This window comes from Notechis scutatus, chromosome 8 (assembly GCF_049901735.1).
Source record: "Notechis scutatus isolate UNSWTSFEM ecotype Mainland chromosome 8, rNotScu1.2, whole genome shotgun sequence".
Classification (NCBI taxonomy): domain Eukaryota; kingdom Metazoa; phylum Chordata; class Lepidosauria; order Squamata; family Elapidae; genus Notechis; species Notechis scutatus.
This window is the reverse complement of record NC_142016.1, coordinates 10,322,157-10,346,186: the sequence shown is the minus strand read 5'-3', so window position 1 is coordinate 10,346,186 and position 24,030 is coordinate 10,322,157. Positions and strand designations below refer to the sequence as shown.

The 24,030-nt window shown below is 42.8% G+C and overlaps 1 protein-coding gene across 6 annotated transcripts in view; it reads right to left on the bottom strand.

The window, feature by feature from the left end:
* LDLRAP1 (low density lipoprotein receptor adaptor protein 1) overlaps positions 1-24,030 on the bottom strand; it is a 79,748-nt gene that overhangs the window by 49,944 nt on the left and 5,774 nt on the right. For all 6 annotated transcript variants that reach the window (XR_015750440.1, XM_087970616.1, XM_087970617.1 and 3 more), the window contains exon 2: positions 4,135-4,277. Coding sequence is in view for 5 of the 6 variants with exons in the window: in XM_087970616.1 (XP_087826742.1) it covers positions 4,135-4,277 (143 nt within the window). In the remaining variant the exon portion in view is untranslated. The remainder of the gene's footprint in view (positions 1-4,134; positions 4,278-24,030) is intronic.

Genomic DNA, 24,030 nt, shown 5'->3' with positions numbered 1-24,030 from the left:
TTTTTAAAAAGTGCCATTGGGTCACACACAAGGCTACTTAGCAGGCTATGTATGATCCGCAGACTGTATGTTGTACTGGCCTACTCTATTCTATATATCTTAGTCTATAGGATGGTAACAGTGCAAATAGAATAGAATGGAATATTATTCTTTATTGGCCAAATGTGATTGGACACACAAGGAATTTGTCTTGGTGCAAATGCTCTCAGTGCACATAAAAGAAAAGATACATTCATTTGTCAAGAGTCAAGAATCATCAGGTACAACACTTAATGATAGTCATAGGGTACAATAAGCAGTCAAATCATACTAGGAAATAGTCAATATAAATCGTAAGGATACAAGCGACAAAGTTACAATCATACAGTCACAGGTGGGAGGGGATGGGTAATGAGGAGTGATGAGAAGATTAATAGTAATAGTAATTCAGACTTTGTAATAGTTGAACAGTGTTGAGGGAATTATTTGTTTAGCAGAGTGATGGCGTTCAGGAAAAAACTGTCCTTGTGTCTAGTTGTTCTGGTGTGCAGGGCTCTATAGCGTTGTTTTGAGGGAAGGAGTTGAAACAGTTTATGTCCGGGATGCGAGGGGTCTGTAAATATTTTCACAGCCCTCTTTTTGACTCGTGCAGTATACAGGTCCTTGATGGAAGGCTGGTAGTAATTGTTTTTTCTGCTGTCCTAATTATTCTCTGAAGTCTGTGTCTGTCCTGTTGGGTTGCAGAGCCAAACCAGGCAGTTATAGAGGTGCAGATGACAGACTCAATAATTCCTCTGTAGAACTGTATCAGCAGCTCCTTGTTGTTGCAGAATTGTTGTAGGGGTAAAACTATTCCAATCACAATGTGTCTTTTTCCAAATGCAACAATTCAGTAAGTCATTAAAACAAAACCCCAGCTCAATAAAGAAAGTAGATAACATTAGTTAAAATCAGGACTGCAAGCATTAATTGGTTTAATTGAAAATTGCAATTCTGTTGAATGAAAAGGTCTCCCACCAATTAATCAAGAAAGCTAAGCGTTGATTTGTTCTAACTGATTTTTGTTGTAATTCAACAATTAACAGGCAGAGAAAGAAAAAAAAACCTGGAAATGCCCTTAACATCTAGCAAACGTGGTCACTTCGTTTCTTACGTAGCAGTATGCCAAAAACACATTGTTTTGGTAGGAAGAAACTTATTTAAATTTAGAATGGATTAGAATGGATTTTTAAATCTATATCAAAATGTCCTTTAAAAAAATTGATTAAACTTCACTTTTTGAAACAATAACGGAACAAATGAAAAATGTCGCTGAACTTTTTTTTAATTGACAAATACTTTTCTTCTCAAGGTGAATACAGTGTGACTGGCATGACAATTTGCATTACAGTAAAAACTCAATTTAGGGATCGTTTGGAAAAAGGGACGGCTGATAACTAAGAAAGGTCGGTTAAATCTAACAGATGCAGTGAAATTGTCCATTAGTGGGAGTGATGTGCAAACATTTTGTCTTTCCCAGCTGGACTGGCTAAATGGGGAAATATACATATACATATACATATAGGCTTATATGGGACCTGAATTTCCATTGCTAAGCAAGGGAGTTGTTAAGTGAGTGGCACCCAATTTTACGACCTTCTTTGCCATGGTTGTTAAGTGAATCACTGCAGTTGTTAAGTGAACCAGGCGGTCATTAAGCAAATCTGGCTTTCCCCATTGACTTCGTTTGTCAGAAGCCAGCTGGGACTGACCCTGAGCCATTCCAACCATCATAAATATGTACCAGTCTCCAAGCACCCCAATTCTGAACATGTGACCATGGGGATGCGACGATGGTCATAAGTGCAAGGACCACTCATTGGACACATTTTTCAGTGCCACATTTTTGACTTCGCCTGTCAGGACGTTGCAAAAGGGGAAATCTCTGCAACCGTTATAAATATGAGCCAAGTGCCTGAATTTTGACCATAGGACGAACAAGCTGCAAAACGAATGGTTGTTAAGTCAAGGACTACCTGTACCAACACAAATACAGGTGGTCCTCGATTTACAACAGTTCCTTTAGGGACTGTGCAAAGTTACAAAGGCACTGAAAAAGGGACACAACTATTTTTCACACTTATGACCATGGCAGCATCCCTATGGTCACATGATCAAAATTCAGGCTCCTGGCTGATACTTATGAGGGTTGCAGTGTCCCTGGGTCGCGAGATTTCCCCTTCTGCAGCCTTCTGACAAGTGAAGACAATGGGGGAGCTAGACTCACTTAACAACCGGGTTACTAATTTATCAACTGCAGTGATTCACTTAACAATGGTGGCAAGAAAGGTCATAAAATGGGGCAAAACTCACTTAACAACTGTCTCACTTAGGAAAAGACATTTAAACAGCAATGATAATGTTATGATTGATTATTATTGAATGGCTTTTAATATGAATTAAAATTAGTAAGAACTGAGATTTGCTGTGATGACCCAGGGTGGGATACAAAACAAACACAGTCACAGAAAACAGGCGAACCCCTTTTATTCCTTCACTTTGCTTCCAAGCTCCGAATATCTTTGATGGAAGACAAAAAAACTCCCAAACAGTTACAAGAAGGAGGAAAAAAGCAACACAAACCAGGCAAGATAAGGGCTGGAGGACGTCCACAGATAACACACAGTGGGAAGGATGCCAAACTCGGAGAGGAACTATAAACTAGAGATATTTCCACGCTTTGTTTCCAGCGTTCACTCGTATGCAGGTCCTTCCTCTCACTCAGTTGTCACAGCTGCAGCCCATGAAGAGGATCAAGGCCCTCTCCCCCACAAGTAGACCACGTTTCTCCCTTATCCTCTCCTCCCTGCGTGCCCTAGGATGGAGAGGGGGTGGGCCTGGGTCCTCCTCTGACTGCTCAGCCGGCCTCTGCCCTTCCCCAGCCTCCTCCACAACCTCTGGAGCCACACTCCCATTCCCTGTCGTCTGTTCCTCCTCTCCCTCAGAGTCAGTCTCCACCAGGGGCATGACATTTGCTCTAAAGGATAATGTGCACTTGAAACTAAGGTCTAATGATGGTGTAATAATAATATAACATGACATGGAAAGTTGATTAATGTAATATGAAGGTAAATTTAAATTTAAGAGGAAAAGACTACACATATTGTACACTGTATAATTGAAAGATGGTTTTATTTCATTGTTTTATGCTTGTATTTGTCTATGTTTGTTGTTAAAAATAAAAAAAAACTTTTTATATATAAAAAAGACATTTTGAGCTCAATTGTGGTTGCAAGTCGAGGATTAATGGGCACATGTATACAACAAACCCAGGATTTTTTTTGTGCATTGATTGCCCAAATAGGCATTATTGGGTGTCTAGGTTAACCAGAAGAAATTAGAAAATAAATTCTTCCTCCATGGGCGGATTAATGTAGTCACGGGCAGACACATAAAAAATGTATGAAGTCCATAAAGAAAGAACAACGGAGAGGGACGAAAAACGTTTTAAAGCAAGTGATAAAAATGCTAATTGGTTTTAAATTATAGATCTTAAGCAGACTGAAAACCCCCTTATCACCCATGTTTTCGGGACCATCTCTCACATCCAGCCAGTGTTAAATATGGAGAGCTGTGGAAATATATTATTCTTATTGCCCTGTTCGCAACAGTGGGTCGCCGACCTGGATTGCTTAGGGAAGCATTTTTCTCAATCTTGGAAACTTTAAGATGGGTGGACTTCAACTCCCAGAATTCCCCAGCCAGTCCACCCCAGAGGTGGTATTCAGCAGGTTCTGACTAGTTCAGAAGTTTTTTTCTAGTGGAAATTTTGAGTAGTTCGGAGAACCAGCCAATCCCACCTCTGACTGGCCCCGCCCCCATCTATTCTCTGCCTCCCATTGAGTCCCAGCTGATTGGCTGGGTCTCCTTTTGTTGCCCTGCACAGGAGAAAGGAGCTGGAAAGCAGGTTAGTGGGGTGGGGAGGGAATGGGGATTTTACAATAACCTTCCCCTGCCACACCCAACAAGTCATGCCCACTAAGCCACGCCTACAGAACCGGTAGTAAAAAAATTTGAATCCCACCACTCTTAAAGTTGCCATGGTTGAGAAACACCTGTTTAGGTACAATAGGAGACAGGGAAGGTGTGAATGGAAACCGGCTCTTGGTCCCTCACCGTTGCCACAATCCTTTTGACAGCCGTAGCGGATAATTCTTCTCCTTTGGGCTGCTCAACCAATGTCATGCCCAGGTACTTCAGGTTGAAGAGCATTCCCTCCAGCAAGGTCTCTCGGGTGTCCGTCCAGTTCTCCGGGAGTTCTATAAAATGAAAAGAACCTTTTTAATTATTATCATCATCAAGACCACTTGGAACGACATTTTGGAAGGACGGGACTGTTGTAAAGGAGCTCCGGCATTTTCTCACTAGCCAGAGATAGCCGAACTCGATTTGTGTGGAAATGCATGCAACGTTTGTTCCTTTAGTGCAGGTAGTCCTCAGAAATAGGTGCTCCATCACTGGAGGCTTTCAAGAAGAGATGGGACAGCCATTCACTTTTTCGTCGTCGCATGCCGAAAGTGCGCACGCAAGTGTGCTTGCAACCATAATGCAATGCGCACGTGACCCCCCCGCCCCGTGTGCATGCATGTGTGCACACCGCATGCCTCTGCGCATGTGCGTGCAACCCCCCGTGCCCCCACCCCTGTACATGCATGCGCGGCAGATACCCGACAATCAGTTGGCTGGCGGGAGGCGTGCACATATGCACAGTGGATCAGTTCAGGACGATGGCTCGTGTGCCGGCAGAAAGGCTCTGCATGCCACTTCTGGCCCATGTGCCATAGGTTTGCCATCACCGGTATAAGGTCTCCTGCAGTGATGTGATTCAACCGGTGTGATATTGAAAACTGCCTATTTTCAGCTCTAAAACTCACCTTCCGTTGCAGCCCCAGTGAGTACAACAGCTGGTTTGTGCGGCAATCCACTGTGCCGCACGAATCAGCTGAGCTGCAAAACTCAGAAATATAGGACACACTAGAGCAGGGGCCCCCAACCTTGGCAACTTGAAGACTTTGGGACTTCAACTCCCAGAGTTCCTCAGCCAGCAAAGTTGAAGTCCACAAGTCTTCAAGTTGCCAAGGTTGGAGACCCCTGGACTAGAGCAGGGGCGGGTGGGCGGAGCCAAATGATCGCCGGAACTACTGGTTTGCTCGAACCGGGGCGAACCGCTAGCAGCCCACCCCTGGTCTCCTGCTGAAGCAGGGGGTTAGACTAGGAGGCCTCTAAGGTCCCTTTCAACTCTTATTATTCTACGTTCTATTTAGGTAGGGATCATTCAAAGTTACAATAGCACTGAAAAAAAAAGTGACCTGTGGCCATTTTTCACCCTTACAACTCTTGTAGTATTTTCATGATCAGAATTTCGATGCTTGGCAATTGCTTCGTGATGGATGCACTGTCCTGGGATCATGTGATCCCCTTATGTGATCTTCTGGCAAGCAAGGAAGCCAGATTCACTTAATAACCATGTCACTACCTTAACTGCAACAATTCACTTAACAAGTACGATAAGAAAGGTCGTAAAATGGGACAAAGCTCACTTAACAATTGTTCTATGACTGGGGTGGTCAAACTCAAGGCTGAGAGCCCTGGAAATTGCGAAGGACCAGCCCGCGGTGACTCTGCCAGAGAAAACGGAGTTTGTTCACTGGCGGAATGCGTGGGCCACCACAGGCACCCCTGACGCAAGTGATGTTGTATATACTAATGGCTTACCCTGTCAGTGTCGGTGGGAATATCCTTGGTGGTTCATTGATTAGTTGTTGTTTACTCTTAGCATTCTTGTCTAAGTTGGTAGTTTCTAGATTGTGGTATAGTTTATTTCTATGTTGATCTAGTATTAATATTGGTCTCTGCTCATATGGAGCCTCTGTGGCCCAGTGGTTAGAGGGCAGTACCGCAAGCTACTTCTGCTGCAGCCAGCTGCCTACAATTTGGCAGTTCAAATCCCACTGGCTCAAGGTTGACTCAGCCTTCCATCCTTCCAAGGTGGGTAAAATGAGGACTCAAATTGTTGGGGACAAGAGGCTGACTCTGTAAATCACTTAGAGAGGGCTGTAAAGCCCTATAAAGTGGTATATAAGTCTAAGTGGTATTGCTATTGATTGCTGCTGAAGATACCTATTTTGGACTTTTTGTTTCCCGTTGGGCTTTTTGGTTGCCTCTTTTGAGTGGTATGTAGATGTTGTTTATCTCTATGTGGCCGTTGATGGCTATTATCATATCCTGCTAAATTTGGGTACGTATGCCTCTTGCCTTAACATGAAGCAATTTTTGAACTAATTTCAAAACTATTTTGCAAACAGATCAGGTCAGATTCCTCGGAAGAGTTTCCCCTGGGGACTTACAGCTCGGAAGGAAGAGAGAGAAAAGTGTTAAAAATAAATTAAAGAAAAGAAATGGTGCTAATAGGAGATGATTTTGGCTCTGCTTCATCTGTCAAGTCTCAGCCTGCCACACCCTTTAAGCAATACAACCGTTGGCAGAAAAATAGAAACTTCACCCTGCTGATGTAAAAACTCCTTTGATATTATGGCACAATACGACTGGGTTCACACAATACACTGGAGAAGATTAAAATGGGAAGGGTTGGTTGTGGTATGGGAAGCCAGCCAACATCTCAGCAAACTGTGGGAATCAGATCATCCTCTTAAGCCACTGATTTGCCTGTATGCTATGTGAACACTCTCTTGATTGAAGGCTCAGCGTGTCATAAAGACCCAGATCTTGGTTGGAAATTGGCTGGGCTATCTGCCCCCAAAACAGTCATTTGAGAATAAATCCTGTGTAAACCAATGAAATGTATTTTGGAGTCGATGCCACCAAGATGATTTTACCTGGACACAGGTACACAATGACTCTGTCTTAACTCAAGGCTGCAAATGTGTCTGACCCAGAGTCACTCAGCCAGTTTTCATGGCTAAGGCAGGATTTGAACTCACAGTCTCCCAATTTCTAGCCTGGTGCCTTAACCACTACACCAAACTGGCTCACTTCTGGTGGTCTCCAGATGGGGAAATGCTCAGTGTTTCCTACCAGTCCTTAACCTGACCTTCATTCTTCTACCAAAATAGCCTTTCTTAATCCAGATCTCTCCAGATGTGCCTAACTCTAAATCCTGTAATCCTCCATCCACACTGACAGAGAGCTAAATGATGAGGACTAGCATCTATCTCCAGCAACTAGGATTACACCTTGTTACCTATATGGTCTATTAATCTTTTACAATGTGCTTGGTCAGCTTTCCCAATGCCCTGGATGGGGCTGAAGTCCAGCACATCCAGAGCACAACAGGTTGTAGAAAATGGACGAGAAGCAATTTTAGACAGCAGAAAAAAAGCTTATTATTTTTGCAGATCTGTTAATTTTTTTCTCTCTCACACACACAACGTACACTAATGTAAAAGAGAACTGCTCTGAAGACAAAAAAGTTTTGTACAATGCAAGTCCCTTATCCCTGGAATGTGCTCACAACGGGCTACACAATACTGCCCCGACAAAAATACATTCTAATGATGGCAGGAAATTAGAAATTAGTCTCTAACTTATTTTAAAATAAAAACAGATGCCAATCCTCTTTTATGCTGCTCTCAAGAACACCTGGGAGGATGCATCGGTGAAGCTGCCAGCAGTTGAGTTCAAATGAATTGATCTTTTAGCACCAATTTGAAAGGGGGAAAGAGACCGAGAGGGATATTTTTACCTTTCTGAAAATTCTGGAAACAGATTCTCCCTGCAAGCTTTCTATAGCAAGCCAAGAAGATATATGAGGTGTTTCCATAAACAGGTTTTTTTTTAATTATAATCATGGACTAATAAAAATAAAGTACCAAAATAGATAAGTTTAAAAAAATGGAACAGTATCAAAGGAAAAGTTCAAGAAGATTGAAAAGATTGAGATGATTAGGAAGAAGAAAGTCAGCTTGGTGTAGCAATCAAGATGCTGGCTTAGAAATCACGAGGCTGTGAGTTCTGTTTGCACCTTAAGCGTGAAAGCTGGTTGGGTGACTTTGGGCCAGTCTTCTCTCCCAGCCCAGTCAACCTCACAGCGTTGATTTGGGAAAAATAGAAGGAGGAAGGAATCTATATATATAAAAGCAAAATACCCCTCACACATCATCACAAAATCTCCAGAACCGTAAAGCCTACGAACTTGAAATTTGGCACGTATGTTCCTCTTGGCTTCTAGATGCTGACTAAGAAAGGATTTTTCAAAATGACCATCAGAGCATTAACATTTCCTATATTATTATTAACACGCTCTGATGCTAAGGAGTTCTATTCCCCCTCCCCACCTGAAAAGAAATCTGCTCCAAATGCAAAACGCAAGCAGAGGAGAGGAGTTTCAGTTTTAATTTCACAGCAGCAAGCAGCTTTAGTACAGAACAGTTGAGCTAAGCCATCACGGATCTATATCATTATTTCTGGCGGCATCTGTTCCCTGACCTGCCTTCCTCGAAGGCTGATACCCAGGCACGAATCTAATCTTTCTAACACACTGCCACCTCCATTGATGTTTTGGCTAAGTGGCTTTCTCAAGCCTCACACAAAAAGCTCACACTTCACACACCCTGTAGGATTATCCTGGGTGGCTCCTTTTGGTGCCACTATTAAAAGTAAGTTAAAAGAAAAATATGGAAGGACAGCATATTCCACTGGTGAGGCTAGCCTCAGGCTGACTTAACCCAACCAGCAATTAATACCAGAAAGTTTACAGCACCTGTTGGATCGCTTCCTTCAATGTTTCCTAACCAGCAGATCAGTTTGTATTCCTTGTGGGATCTCCTCCTCTTTGTGCCACAGCAAACCAACATATTTAATTATGCAGCTCAACGCCAGCCAATTCAAAAACGAACCAAACTGAGTTTAAGGGGACTTGTAACCCAGCAGGTGGAGACCTGCAGTTTCAGGCATTTCCTGTCTTGAAGTTTGCCCTAGAAGCAACAAGGCCGATGTGTCAGCCTTCCCATGTAGTTCATAAGCCAATTCTACTACATTATATGGCTATATTAAAAGAATTTTTTGCAAGTCTGAAAGTACAAATCTCCCACTGTCTTTCTTATAGTCTGAAAAGTTGGGAAGCTTCCTTTCTGAGTTTCTTTCTTTTCCCATTTGGCAACTGCAGGCGATACCATCCAGTTTTTTTACTACCGGTTCTGTGGGTGTGGCTTGGTGGGCATGGCAGGGAAAGGTTACTGTAAAATCTCCATTCCTTACCCACCCCACTAACCTGCTTTCCAGCTCTGTTCTCCTGTGCAGGGCAACCAAAGGAGACCCAGCCAATCAGCTGGGACTTGGGAGGCAGAAAATAGATGGGGGTGGGGCCAGTCAGAGGTGGGATTTGCTGGTTCTCCGAACTACTCAACATTTCCACTACCAGTTCTCCAGAACTGGTCATAACCTGCTGAATGCCACTTCTGATACCATCTCTTATCTGACCATTCCTTAGGCCAGGGGTGTTTCCTCTTGGGAACATGTAAGACTTTTGGACTTCAACTCCCAGAATTTCCCAGTCAGCCATCCCCGGCCACAAGTCTTAAAGTTGCCAAGTTCAGACAGCCCTGACCTAGACAGCATCTCTTCTCCCCCACAACCTCCATCTCCCAAGGTGATTCACACATATCGTTACAAGGTCTCAAGGGATTCCCTGGGATTGCATACATATTACGATTTATCCCAAAACTTTTAACATTCATGCCATATTTTCAGAGAATAACGGGAGCCACATTCACCAGGAAGGCCCCAGGATTTGGAAAGCCGACCTATACATCTTTTCCAAATCTTCCTTAGAAGGTTGTGTTGGTGAAACAAAGAAGTGAATCAATTAGTATTCCTGGGGCTAAATTTGCCTATAAACAGTTGCAGGTTTTTTTCTGTGGGGAATGAGTTTTGATAGGGATGAACAGTGCTTACCCTGAGCAGAAAGAACAGCTGGGATTGGCAAAGACGGGTGCATTAACTTGATTGCTTTTCGTTTTGATATCGATCAGCGGATTTAATGCTCTGGGTTGCACTATTACAACTATTACTATATTAGTTCAGAGGCTGTGTGGCCGTTGTGTTAAGTCAAGCTGGAGACTCATGTAGATCATCCACCCACTTATTCCTCAGGCTCATCAACATTTTCACTGGTTTTGTTTTTTTTCCTGGATCCAAAAATTCCACCAATAACTTTACAGTTTGATTCTGGGTAGAATTAGCTGCACTCATAACCCCCTGAATAAACACATTAACGATACAGAGATTTATATGTGCATAGATACTTCTGAACTTACGACCATAATAGAGCCCAAAATTTATGTTGCTAAGTGAGAAATGTGTTAAGTGAGTTTTGTCCCATTTTACGACCTTTCTTGCCAGTTGTTAAATGAATCACTGCAGTTGTTTAATTAATAACATGGTTTTAAGTGAATCTGGTTTCCCCATTGACTTTGCTTCTCGGAAGGTCGCAAAAGGGAACACTGCAACCGTCATAAATATGAGTCAGCTGCTAAGCATCCGAATTTTGATCATGTGACCATGGAGATGCTACAAAGCTTGTAAGTGTAAAAAATGATCATAAATCACTTTTATCAGTGCCATTATAACTTTGGTTACTAAATGAACTGTTGTAAATTGAGGGTTACCTGTATGTATACCATACAGTTATAAAACTGTCTAACCCCATTATCTGTGAGCAATTTACAAAAATTCAGATAATGCTGGAAACTCTTTTGAAAAATTTAAAATTCTGAAAATTCTTTTTTTGTTTTTTGGACAATGTTCATTTTGAACCTCCTGAATTGTAACAAGGCAATTCAGCTGCAGTTTATTCCATTATCTAAGCCCCATTTAGAGAAACAAACAAACTTTGATCTACAATATATCCATGCAGGACTTAAATGCAAAAATGCACTTCAAAGCGCTGTTTGGGATCAAACATGCGATGAGGCTTCCTTGCTTCTGGTTGTCTTCCATAACTTGCTAGGGACATTATGGCTCAGCAGGGATTAATACAGAAACCTAGAAATAACCAAAAACGAACTCTCAAGACAAAAGCTGTTTAATTTCTACAATGCCGTTCCATAGTAAATGTTCTAGAAAGGTAGTCCTTGGCTTGTAACCATTCATCTATCAATCGCTCAGAGTTACAACGGCAGTTAAATAAGTGATTTGCTGCTGTTCCTCTCACTGAACAACTGTTGCAGCTTCCCCGCCATCATAGGATCAAAATCCAGGCACCTGGCAAACTGGCATCTATTTATGACACTTTCTGTGTCTCAAGGTCATGTAATTTGCTTTTTGCAACCTTCCCAGCTGGCTTCCAACAAGCAATGGGGGGGGGATGATTTGCTTAACAAGGGAACAGAACAGAATAACAGAGTTGGAAGGGAATTTGGAGGTCTTCTAGTCCAACCCCCTGCTCAAGGGGTGTCAAACTTAGTTACCAAGCACCTGAATTTGAATCATGTGACCGTGGGAATGCTACAATGTGAGGACTAGTCATAAGCCACCTTCTTCAGTGCCACTGTAACTTTGAATAGAACATAGAATAACAGAGTTGGAAGGGAATTTGGAAGTCTCCCAGTCCAACCCACTGCTCAGCAGATCCTATACCTGGGATGGCGAACCTGTGGCAGCTGTGCCAGAGGTGGCAAACAGAGCCCTCTCTCTGGGCATGCAAACCATAGTCCCAGCTCCGCTCCACCGCGCACGCCTCCCGCCAACCAACTGGTCTTTGGGGGCAGGGTGCACACACAGGGCGGTGTGCATGCGTGGGGGTGGGGCACATGCACGAGGTCACAGGGGGTCTCACACACACACATGCGTGGGAGGCGCATCTGTGGGGTATGCGTGCATTGCATTTTGGGGGATGCGTGCGCGCTTTAGGCACTTGGTGCCGAAAAGGTTAACCATCACTGTCCTATACCATTCCGGACAGGTGACTGTCCACTCTTTTCTTAAGAGCCTCAAGTGATGAAACACCCGCATCTTCTGAAGGCAAGTTGTTCCATGGGTTGATTGCTCTCACCATTAGGAAATTTTCTCCTTAATCCCAGGTTGCTTCTCTCCTTGATTAGTTTCCATCCATTGTTTCTTGTCTTGCCTTCCGGTGCTTCGGAAAATAGGTTGACCCACTCCTCTTTGTGGCAGCCCCTCAAATATTGGATGACTGCTGTCATGTCTCCCCTAGTCCTTCTTTTCATTAAACCGAACATGCCCAGTCCCTGCAACCGTTCTTTGTATGCTTTGGCCCCTAATCATCCTTTTAGCTCGTTGTAAGTAGAAGACGTCCTGCATTCCAGTTTTTGAAGACAATCAAATATTGTGAATCTGAAATAAAGCCTTTTAAGAAGGAAGAGTCCATCTAGGAAGTTTTCCCCACAAACAAACAGGCAACATATTGTTCTGTCATCTTAGTTCTGTGTTTCCTTAAAGAAATCTACACCAAAACCCCTCTATGCCTTTTATCAGTATTTTGTTCTAATATGGGCATCTTTGTAAAGAATTTTACTCAATATATGTATTTCTGAGCTTTTCCCTTTGTATAGATTATTTTCATAAGTATACCCTGTTTGTATAATTATCCTTAACATATGCTTTTAAAGCATTTTTTTGAACAATCTACTTAGCAGAATCCATGAAAAGAATAATTTTTGAAGTATAATAACTGTGTTGCAGCTGAGATGTTGTATCAAGCGGGCAAAACTGAATTCATATTCAAATGTAAATCAGACAGATTTTCCTCCCCTGCCTAGGAAGGGGAACTGGAAGTGTGAAAGCAGTAGATCAAGACAAAGGATACACACTACAACAATGAAAAAAAAAAAAGGAAATACGCTAGTGATTTGGAGATTAGAAAATCCTGGTCTTTACGGCTGGAACAATGCATTTTAGCAGAACTACAGAATAGTCTAAGCTGGGGGAACAGACTGGAGAAATATTTAATATGCCTGGATCCCAACAATTAATATCGAGATACTTCAGCTATTTTTTTCATTCCCCTTATCCATACAGACATTTCAATTTCACCCCAGTGGCATCTAGCTTCTAGCCACTGGAGTAGTAAAGTTACATTTGGATTCCATGATTCCTGATTAACAATGAGACCTTTCTCATTTATTTAAGACATCGGGACACTTTTATCCCATGAGCCAGCAGCATCATGTTCAAAGCAGCTTACTAAAGATTAAATTGAACAAAGTGTTACTTTCAGTATCCATACAAAAATCTAGGCCCTCTTCCAATCTTTTCATGCATTTGTTAAGGGAGGTGGGATTGGTGCTTAGTAGATCCTTGCACCTTGACAGAAAATAAAGGATGGAATGGAATGGAAACTCTCCAACGGTGGGATTATACCTGGTCAGACCAAACTGGTTGTTACGATTCTACGCAGTTCGGAGAACCGGCAAATTGCACCACTGGCTGGCCCCTCCCCTCCCTGTCCAGTCTCCTTACCTGGGATGCTCACCTTCCAACTTACCTGCATTATGCCTTCGCCTAATTTTTGGTAAGTTACTATTTTTCCTTTCCCCCCCACCCCCGGCCATCAGCTTTTTCAAAGATCAACTGTGCAAGGAGATTTAGATTAGCTAGAAAGCAGGAAATCGTTGGATTTCTTGCTTTCTAGCTAATCTAAATCGCTACTGGTACTGCCTTTGTACAAGAGACTTCCCAGAGGCCCAGTCAGGGATTGTATTCAGGGAGTTGCGGAGATGGTATTCAGGGAGAACAGAGCTGAACCTTCCTTAGGACTGAAGCTTCTATTTTTCAGTGCAGACTCAGGTAGCAGATTGCAGAAAGGTAGATCTCTGAGTGACTCTGTGATTCTGTGAGCAACTCAGTATGCCTGCCTGCTTTGGCTGATTTTGGGTAAAAATTGCTCTTTTATTTATAAAAAATTCAATATTTACATCAATATTTACAATATTTACATACAAGCCATGCCCACCCAGTCATGTGACCAAGCCACACCCACAAATTAGGCCATGCCCACAGAACCGGTTGTTAAGAAATTTGAATCCCACCCTTGAAGCTCTCTAATCATTGCATTTTGTTCCTCATTCCTCTCAGGTTTCTCAATATGGACATCCAGGAGCTGGATGCCGAACGCAGAAAGTCAACAGAGTGATTTCAATGTGATCTCACTGCAGGAAATACTCAACACAGGAAGGCCACAGAGGGAGGAATGTTGCAACAATAGGAGAGCGCAGCAACACTCCTCATGTATCTTGACCGCTGTCACCGCAAAGGACTCACACCTTACCACACTCCTTCAATGGATGTGCAAAGGGGTTCTACCCCAACACCCTGCACATTGTAAAGTGGAGAGTAAAGATAAACGTAATCCCAGGGTGCTAGACACACAAAAACTAAGCTTCAAAACTAAGCAACTCATGGCTAGCGGGAATAACCTGCACCCCCAGTTCCACCAATGCCCTTTAATCTTCTTTGTACGGCCATCTGAGAGCCCCTTTGATCCTGTCTGTTGAAAAGTTGGGGCATCCTTTCCATCATTAAATGAATAAACAAAATAATTGCTTGGCCTGGCCTCTATGCTGCTGTCTTCTTCATTGGTGAAATGTTATTTGGTTTATTAATTTAATTAGGTTTGTACTCAAGAGAAACAATTCAGAACTAGAAACTTAAGCGGATATATAATATAGCTGTCTATAAATCCTGATCCACCTCCTCCCTGCCAAAGTGAGAAAGGACTGCCAAAGCAAAGAAATCATGAATTTATTGAGGGTCAACAATGGGCAGCAATCACAATTAAAGCAAAACCAGCCAACAGGAACACTTCAACGTGTGTGTGTGTGTGTGTGTGTGTGTGCCTGTGTGTGCGCCTTCAAGTCAGTGTTGACTCCTGGCAACTGCCTGGACAAGTTCTCACAGTTTTCTTGGCAAGGGAAGTGGTTTCCAGATGTGGCTTGCCAATTGCCTCCTTCTCAGGACTGAGAGAGAAGGACTCAAGTCAGTTGCTTTCCTGCCCCAAAGTAGGATTAGAATTAATGGTTTCCTGGTTTCTGTCCTGGTGCTTTCAACATGACATCACACTGGGTCTCCAAGTGTGGCAGTTCCCAAAAAGCTGTGCAGGAATGCACCTGTGAGCACTTGGGGGGGGGGAAACTCCATAAATTCTCAGAGCTATGAAGTAGATGGAGAAGTTGAAATCCCATCCCTAAAATATGAGGCAGCTTCCATTTTCCTCCCATTAGCAACCTCAATTCCATGAAGTTATGTCAATCATTTCCATCCTGGTTATGAATAAATGCTTTTAAAAGTTAAACCAGAGCAGAAGAGTTTACAAGGAGGTTTTTCCCCCTCCACTCATCTAGAACTGTCAGAGCTTAAACATTAATTAAAGACCCGTCTTTAGAGAAGCTAGGGAGGAGGCGAGAACTGCTTACATTAATTGTTGATATTCATTTCATCCTTTCCATCCATTGACAAATTCTCACTTTGACTTGTGAAAATTTAAAATTACACTAGGCCTATGCAAGAACATTATACGCAGCCAATTAGGAAAAACATCATAACACAGTGAGATGAATTATTATCTATAAATGCCGAATATCATACATCATCCAGATAAAATTAAAAAGCTAAAGGAAAAGACATATTTTTTTTTGAGTGGGGTGCTGGGAATTAAAATGCTCTGAAGTGAACCTTCTATGGGAGGAATAGAGAAGTATATTTAGCATTAAACAGAGATCCCAGATGGTGAGGAGCCAGGGGTGGACTTCAAAATTTTTAGCAACGGGTTCTCTGCCCAGTTGCCAGGTGGGCGTGGGCATGGTGGCAGGGGTGGGATTCAAATTTTTTAACAACTGGTTCTGTGGGTGTGGCTTAGGTGGTGGGCGTGGCTTGGTGGTCATGTGACCAGGTGGACGTGGCTTGGTGGTCATGTTATTGGCTGGGCGTGGCCAATTCAATATCACTCACATCGAGGCACGCATCTCCTCGCCTGGCCTCTCAAGACTGTGGGGATGTTGCAACAGTTGTAAGTGTGAAAAACGGTCATAAGTCACTTTTTTCAGTGCCATTGTAACTTTGAATGCGAACTGGTAGAATCCCACCCCTGCATGGTGGGTGTGGCCTAGTTGGCCTCCTGCACCATGGTGTGGGGTTTTTTTTGCCCTCCCCGGGCTCCTGAGGCTTTCCTCGAGCTTCTGGGAGGGCAAAAACGGCCTCCTGGGCTCCAGAGGCTCTCTGGAAGCCGGAAACGGGCCTGTTTCCGCCCTTCCCAAACTTCCAGGAGACCCGTTTTTTGCCATTCCCCGAGCCTCCGTGCGCGCCCTGCACTTACCTTCATCCAAAACAGGCCGTGTGGGGGACTCCTGGGGAGGGGTGGGGCAGGGTGGGCGGGGCCAGTCAAGAGTGGGATTTGGGGGTTCTCCGAACTGCACAGAGTCTTAGCTAGGGGCTCTCCTGAACCCCTGCAAACCTCCAGCAGCCCACCCCATGTGAGGAGGCTTGGAAGAAAATCCTAATTTAAGACTTCCATGCAGGTTCAGAGATGAAGTTTTATTTTTAGAACCAATCATAGATGTATTTGCATGGAGAGGTAATATGATAGTGATCGGGCTGCAAAAATAGAATCAGAAAACTGCTAGTTTCAGACCTCTGTGGTAAGTTAACAGAAAGAAAATCAGAGTCTTTCTTGCTGGATTCGTGCAACCTGCTAAGCAATCGTGTGATTTGTTTCGTTTTTAGCGTTACGTGTTGTGCAAATACAGCTAACTAGCGCTCCTGTTTAAACCATGGCTCAATGCAGTTATGTAAATCCAAACTGTCACCGCAGATCGCTAGGTAAAGAGTGAAAAGGGAGAACATGATGGGAATGGATTTTGAAATATTGGCGATGGGGCAACTTAAAAAGTGAACCCTAGCAGATTTCTGAAAAATAGAACAACACACTATACATTCGAAACTAGGCATGGCTAGTCTAACGAAGGGAAGGAGTAGGGGGTAACATGAAAGCAGCCTTCCAGTGCTTGAAGGGCTGTCACAGAGAAGAGAGCGTCGGTCTATTCTCCAAAGCAGCTGAAGGCTGGACAAGAAATGATCGTTTAAAGCAGGGGTCTCCAACCTTGGCCACTTTAAGCCTGGCGGACTTCAACTCCCAGAATTCCCCAGCCAGCTTTGCTGGCTGGGGAATTCTGGGAGTTGAAGTCCGCCAGGCTTAAAGTGGCCAAGGTTGGAGACCCCTGCTTTAAAGAGAGATCCTACCTAGAACTAAGACATTTCCTGAGAGAACAATTCATCCAAGGAACAGCCTGCCTCCAGAAGTTGTGGTTGGTCCATCACTGGAGGTTTTCAAGAAGAGACTACACAGCCATTTGTCCAGAACGTTATAGGGTCTCCTGCTTGAGTAGGGGGTTGGTCTAGAGGATCTCTAAGGTCCCATCCAATCCTGTTATTCTATATTTTAAGTCTGCTTGTCCTTTTAACAGAATAACAGAGTTGGAAGGGATCTTGAAGTCCTTCTCTAGTTCAACCCCCCTGCTCAAGTATTCCTGACCAATGATTGTCCAATCTCTTCTTTAAAACCTCCAATGTTGGACGTTCACAACTTCTAGTCCTTCTTTTCATTAAACAAGACATACCCTATTCCCGTCACCATTCTTTTAAGCAATAGCCCTGTAATGTCTGGAAAATAATGAACCCATGGCCAGTTACTTTTCCATGGGAAACATTTCATTGCATTGCTTTCTGGAAGACTGAACATTTGGAGGCATGCATCCCAAATGTCTGTTTTTATGTGTCAGACGAAGCAGCAAGCAATTCAGGCAAGATGTGTTAAATAGGTTACATTTCTAAGATTCAACAAGAATCTCATAACGTGGCAATTTTTTAGCCAAAGAGATACTAACCAAGAACAAACTTTGCATGCATTTCAAAACTATAAATTGCACTTATGCCAGTTATCCTGAATTAACAAGCCCTGAAATGTTTCTGCTTGCTATTTACTCCCATATGGAGGTGAACAAAATTTGAGTCAACAGCTCCTAGAGAAATGGGGGATTTCGCTCATTTCTGAAATGACTCCATCAGTTTTGCATTACGACTTTCTTTCTTATGGTCCTTTGCTTGATCCAGGTCAACTCAACTGCCATGGAGTGGTAGGCTAGTTGTCCATATAAGATTTTCAAAGGCTGATCTGTTACCTTGATCCACAAAATATTCCTTGAAGTAAAATTTGCAGGTAACTTACCATAATCTTCCCTACCTCCATAACAGTTGAAGCCATAACTCCTTGATAAGCTATTTTTGGTGGGAATTCTAAAAGTAACAGTCCCAACACTTTGAAGCAGGGGTCTCCAACATTGGCAACTTTAAGATTGGGGACTACAGTTTCCAGAATTCCTCAGCCAGCTTTGCTGAGTTGGTTCACAAGTCTTAAAGTTGCCAAGGTTGGAGATCGATGATCAGAAAGGACAAAAGGATGCAGAAGGCCAACATTTAAGCATCAAAGAATTCAGAGTTGCTACTTAAATATTACTATAACAAGGTTTAGCGGGCAGGCTGAAAAGACTTTTGAACACAAAACTACCAAGGGGAGGAGTGTATGTTGTGTATTTCTTAGAAGACCAGCAGCTCTTTTCTTTGGCTTTTGAGTACAACAGCCTGCCTTGCTGTGTTGAATTGACCAAAGACAGGAAATTGCAAAATATTCTTCATTCTGACTGAGAAGCTAAACTTTTACTGTACAAACTTCTGCAAAGACAGGAAAAAGGCGGAAAAGACTACAGACAAATCCCTAGCACGCCACTAAAAGGACTCCTGACTCAGCACGTTCCCTGCATACCAACTTTCTGTTTAAAGGCACAGGTGTTTTCACATATACAGAGACACGCAGAAAAGGAAACTCTTAAAAACTAACTTCTTGCTACCAGTCAGAACTTGCATCGCTCTTTCTACCGCTTTGTGCTTCTTTGGTATAGTGAAATAAAGCCACAGGGAAGGCAAGAGACATTTTCTTAAACCAGGGCCCCCAAACTGGGCAACTTTAAGACTTGTGGACTTCAACTCCCAGAATTCTCCAGCCAGCTATATACTATGCTGGCTGGAGAATTCTGGGAGTTGAAGTCCACAAGTCTTAAAGTTGCCCAGTCTGGAGACCTCTGTCTTAAACCTTTCTTCAGTACAATCTCAATTCCAAGCACAGAGCCCAATTTCTGATGAACAGGAAAGCCTAATCCAGCAAGAATTCCTCCTCTCTTGTGCAAAACCAGGACAAATCTTAAGCTCCAGCAAATGACCAGCTGTTTCAGTTCGGCTTGTGCAAGATTTGTGGCTCTGAATTAAACCCTCTTAACCAACTCCAACCCATGCAGCCTAGCATGGCCCAACTTGCTCTGGCTCAACAGAAGCACATGACTGGGGATGGGGATGAAGGCAGCTAACACTTCTGAAGAATCCTCAAGGACTGAAAACAACACAAGTTTTCAAGATAGAAAAACATCTGGGTGATTGATTTTGAAAGCCCTTTTTACTGCGTGTCCTTGTCCTTTCCCTCAAGCTTCCCACCAGAAATGACATTTCAAAGACTCTCAAAAGAAATAAGAGCCAGGTTTCTCCTTTGAAGGTTTGAATGCAATTACCCAGCAGAATCACGAGATGTTTAAAACCCGTCCTGTGGGCATCTTTCTTCGAGTAAACGAAGGGCCATTTGGTTTCGGTTATTGGGTGCTTCCCTTTATACCAGGGATCCCCAACCTTTGTGGCTTGGTGGCCTGGCTGGGGGAGAGAAGGGGAACTGGGCCGCGCAAACATCGGGCCAGCACACACACACACACACAACTCAACTACAAGCTGACCTGCACACACACGTGTGCTGACCTGTCACTTGCATGACTTGAGCTGCGCACACGCGTGGGTGCCAGCACACAGCCTTGGGATTGGGGACCTCTGCTTTACACCATTCGCAAATGTAAGATGCCATTCGATCCATGAGAACTATTCCCAACAAGGTACAGAACACCAATACCTTAAAAATTAAATATTTGTGTCTTTTTAACATATACAAACCACATCTCGGTAGTGATTTGCTTAGCAACCTCGGCAAAAAAATATATATATCATAAAATTAGGCCCTTCATTGCCTTACTTAGCAGTGTGATTTTGGTCCTATTTGTGTCTCGAAGTTGAAGACCTGTAATCGATTAAAGAGCCACAAATAATCTTAATATAGACCAGGGGTCTCCAACTTTGGCCACTTAAAGACTTGTGGACTTCAGCTCCCAGTGTTCCTCAGCCAGCTCTGGGAATTGAAGTCCACAAGTCTTAAAGTGGCCAAGGTTGAAGACCCCTCATATAGACTATTCCAGGTGTCTTGAACTATAAGTTCCATGACCCGCAGCCCGTATGGGCCACGACACGTGGCATAAGGATGTTGGAAGCTGTAACTCTACACATCTGGAAAGCATCAAATGTGGGGAAATTATCCTTTTTTTAGAATATTTGGCTGTGCGAAGTGTCTGAAGAGGGAAAGTTAAGATTCCTGATCTGTATCAACAATTATTTTGTAACACTGAGTTACACAGAGCATCAATATTCACTTTTACTCGACCATAATAAGTGTGTGGATGTGCAAAAAAATATGGCAATATGCATACCAGATTTACTTTCTTTTCTTCTTTTAAACAATCATCACCAAATTAAAAAGACAGTATAGTAATAACAACGTTAAGTGGGGGAAAAGATGTACATCTTGAAACATGCACACACAATTGTAATTTTAAGGACAGATGCTAAATGTTAAAGGTCCACATTTCTGTCCCCCCCCAAAATGTATTTCAAATCTATTAGCAAGAAATTACTAAATCTAGGAATTGAACTTGACACATCTTAAAGGTGCTAAGATGGAGAAACACTGCTCAAAATGGCTTCAGTAGAATCAATAGGAAAGTATTTTTTGCTAGAAATGTTTAAGCCATAAATGTCTAAGGAGATTCTCAGTCACCCAGGTCATTGTCATCCCAAAGGGGCTTTTTCAAAAGGCAGCTGGGCTTTATTTTTTTTCTTGAAGCTTTTTCACTTCTCATCTAAGAAGCTTCTTCAGTTCTAACTGAATGGTGGAGGACGGAAGGATTTATATTCCTTGCAGTCATCTGGTTGTTAGTACTCTTTCTGAGAGTTGATGAGGCCACTTGGAGGTCTATCTGTGCCCTGAATAGTGCAAATCGGTGTGGAACCTTCTTGGAATTGCTGAAAGGACCGTAGATAGGTGATGTCTATATCCCTCCCCCTCTGTTGAGAAAGGGCTATTCAGTCTTAATGTAGATGCCTCTGTTGGAAGTTAAAACTCACCCCTCTCCTAGAAAAATGAAATATTTTAGGATATACTAAAAAGGCAGAATATTTCCCCTAAAAGAGAAGTAGAAACTCAGAGAGGCAGAAATTCACACACACACACACACACTTTGTTAATGGGCCATTAAGGTCGGGAGCAGCCTATTCTACATAACAAAGATCTACCTCCTTCAGGCAGAGCCATTTAATTGCCCTTCATTGCACCACCCAGAAATTTTCAACCAAACTTTGCACACAGACAACCTACAACGCTAGTTATGACCTCTGACAGAAACCAATCAGGATATTCTTCCCATCCTCCAGGAAGTTCAAAGCCAGAGGAGGGTATAGAACCCAGGCACTCTCAGCATTTTCTTCCCTTTTCTGCCCAGGAACCCATCCTGTTCATCAATAAACCTTCTTTCAAAGCGGCCTCCATATTTCCAGTGTTTTTTTCCCCACTTGGAAGCGAACCCAGAAGGATATTTCTTCCAACACCTCTTTGATCCCTCTTTCAAACCAGTGGTCCTCTTTGTCCAGAATGTGGACTTTTAAAGCCCCATTTAAGCCACAACTAAACAGTTGCTTGTCAGAGATGCTCACAGTGGTACCCAGCATTTTCAAATCCCGCACTGAAGGAGAGCAACGATTTAAACATCCTCAAGAATATTTTTTTTTTATACTTCTACAGAACAACAGCACTCCATTTCATGTGTTGTAGCGCACAGCAAACTTTCACAGATCCTAGTGTCAGCTGCAGAGGAAGGGAAAGAGGAGAAGCAACGGATATGAATCACAATTCAAGGCAAGACTTTTAATCTTGGAAGTCTGTCGCATCCAGTACATGATAAGAAAGGAAGAGTCACAAAGCGGTTGTGAGTGTTTTTTTACAACCCCAGAGAGCAGGGACGTTAGATTCAGCTATGACAACAGCCAAGTGTAGCTGAGCATCATGTACTCAAAACACAAGGCTGACTGATCTAAGCTTATATACTTAAAATTAAAAGCATCCTGCAGTTCTGAAAGCAAATTGAGGCCAATCAATACCAACCAGCCACAGATGAGACCAGAATTCTCATTGCTAAGCCAGGCGGTTGTTAGGTGACTCAAGCCTCATTTTATGGCTTTTTTCCGCCCCGTGGTTGTTAAGTGAATCACTGCAGTGACTCATTAAGTGACTCAGGTGGTCATTAAGCAAATCCAGCTTTCCCCATTTGCTTGTCAGAAGCCCCGAGAAGATTGCGGGTGGCAATTGTGAGACCCCAGGATGCTGCAACCATCTTAAATACATGCTGGCTGCCAGTGTGTGAATTTGATCCTGTGATGGACTGCAACAGTTGTAAGGGCGAGGACCAGTTTTAAGTCACTTTTTCCTGTAACAGTTGTAACTTTGAATGGCTGCTAAAAAAAAAAAGGTGGTGTTCTGACCAATGCCCTTTTCCAACAAATCAAACACAATCCAAAAGGAACAGAAACCTTGTAATGCTTTTACAAAATAATTAGCTGTGATAAGCACAAGCCTTGCCAAACTGTGCGAGGCTTGCCAAAAGATAACAGACAAGAAATAATTTGCAAAATAAGAATCTTCAAATACAAACTCAGGATACTGGAATGTCCATGAGGCTCAAGTTTCAAAACGTTTTTGCCTTCTGCAAAGTATGTTCATTCACAACTGGCTTTTATCTTCTTGAAGGAGGGGCCATTACCTTGCAGTCCGAGTCGCCCATGCTGTTGCAGCTGCTCTTTCCTGCGAGTAATCCTGCATGCACATGCACTTGGCACAGGCTCCTCGGGAACCTCCTCATCACTGCTGCCAGCCCCCACAATCTCTGAAGGCAGCAGTCCACTTCTAATGGTCCTGGCCCCTCATCTGAGTCCTCGCTCTCCTAAGCCATCTGCACCTGCTGCCGGCTAACCACAACAGGTTGTAAGTCGAGGACTACCTGCATACAGTCTGAATAATTTGCCATGGTTGTCCCAAGAGGCAACTAGACTTTCTGATTTTCCTTTGAAGGAGAAAAAACCTGAAGAAGCTCCTTGGATGAGAAGCGAAACATCTTCAAACAGAAACTAGAAAGTCCAGTTGCCTCTTGAAAAAGCACATTTGGGACTCTGAATATCAGCTTTTAACGCACACTGGATTATTTTAAAGGGCTTTTTTTGTTAAGGGAACAGGAAAAAGAGAACAGGAACAACAAAACTTTTTAGCAAAAATTGCCATGAAACTAGAATCCAACTAACTAAAAATCTACAGATCTGAGCCTCAAGAAATATTGATTGACTGACCAGGTTTGGCCATTTACTCCAGTTTTATAAAGAACTCACAGATTTTTAGAGGTCTACAATATTTTTTCTCTTAAAGATGCAACAGGATGTGATTCATCATTCTTTTGGTTTTATTTTATTTTTTTAATCTTCTCAGGCTAACCTATAGCTTTGTAAGCAACTTCACAAGGTTATACACGTAATACAGCAGAAAGGAAAAACCAGAAGCTGAGTTTCAAAATGTATTTGCTTTTATGACTATACCATTAACTGCTATGTTTTAAAACCAGACAGGAAGCTTATAAATTACAGCAAGGTGACTAAAAACCTGAGCAGGAAGATCAGGAAATCTCCAGTTTGAACCTCACTTGTACTGTACTAATAACTCACTGAAGTCCCTTCCATCAGTGATATGGGGTATAATAAAGGCATAGAGAGATTAAATATGTGAGCCAGGTCACAAGTATATTT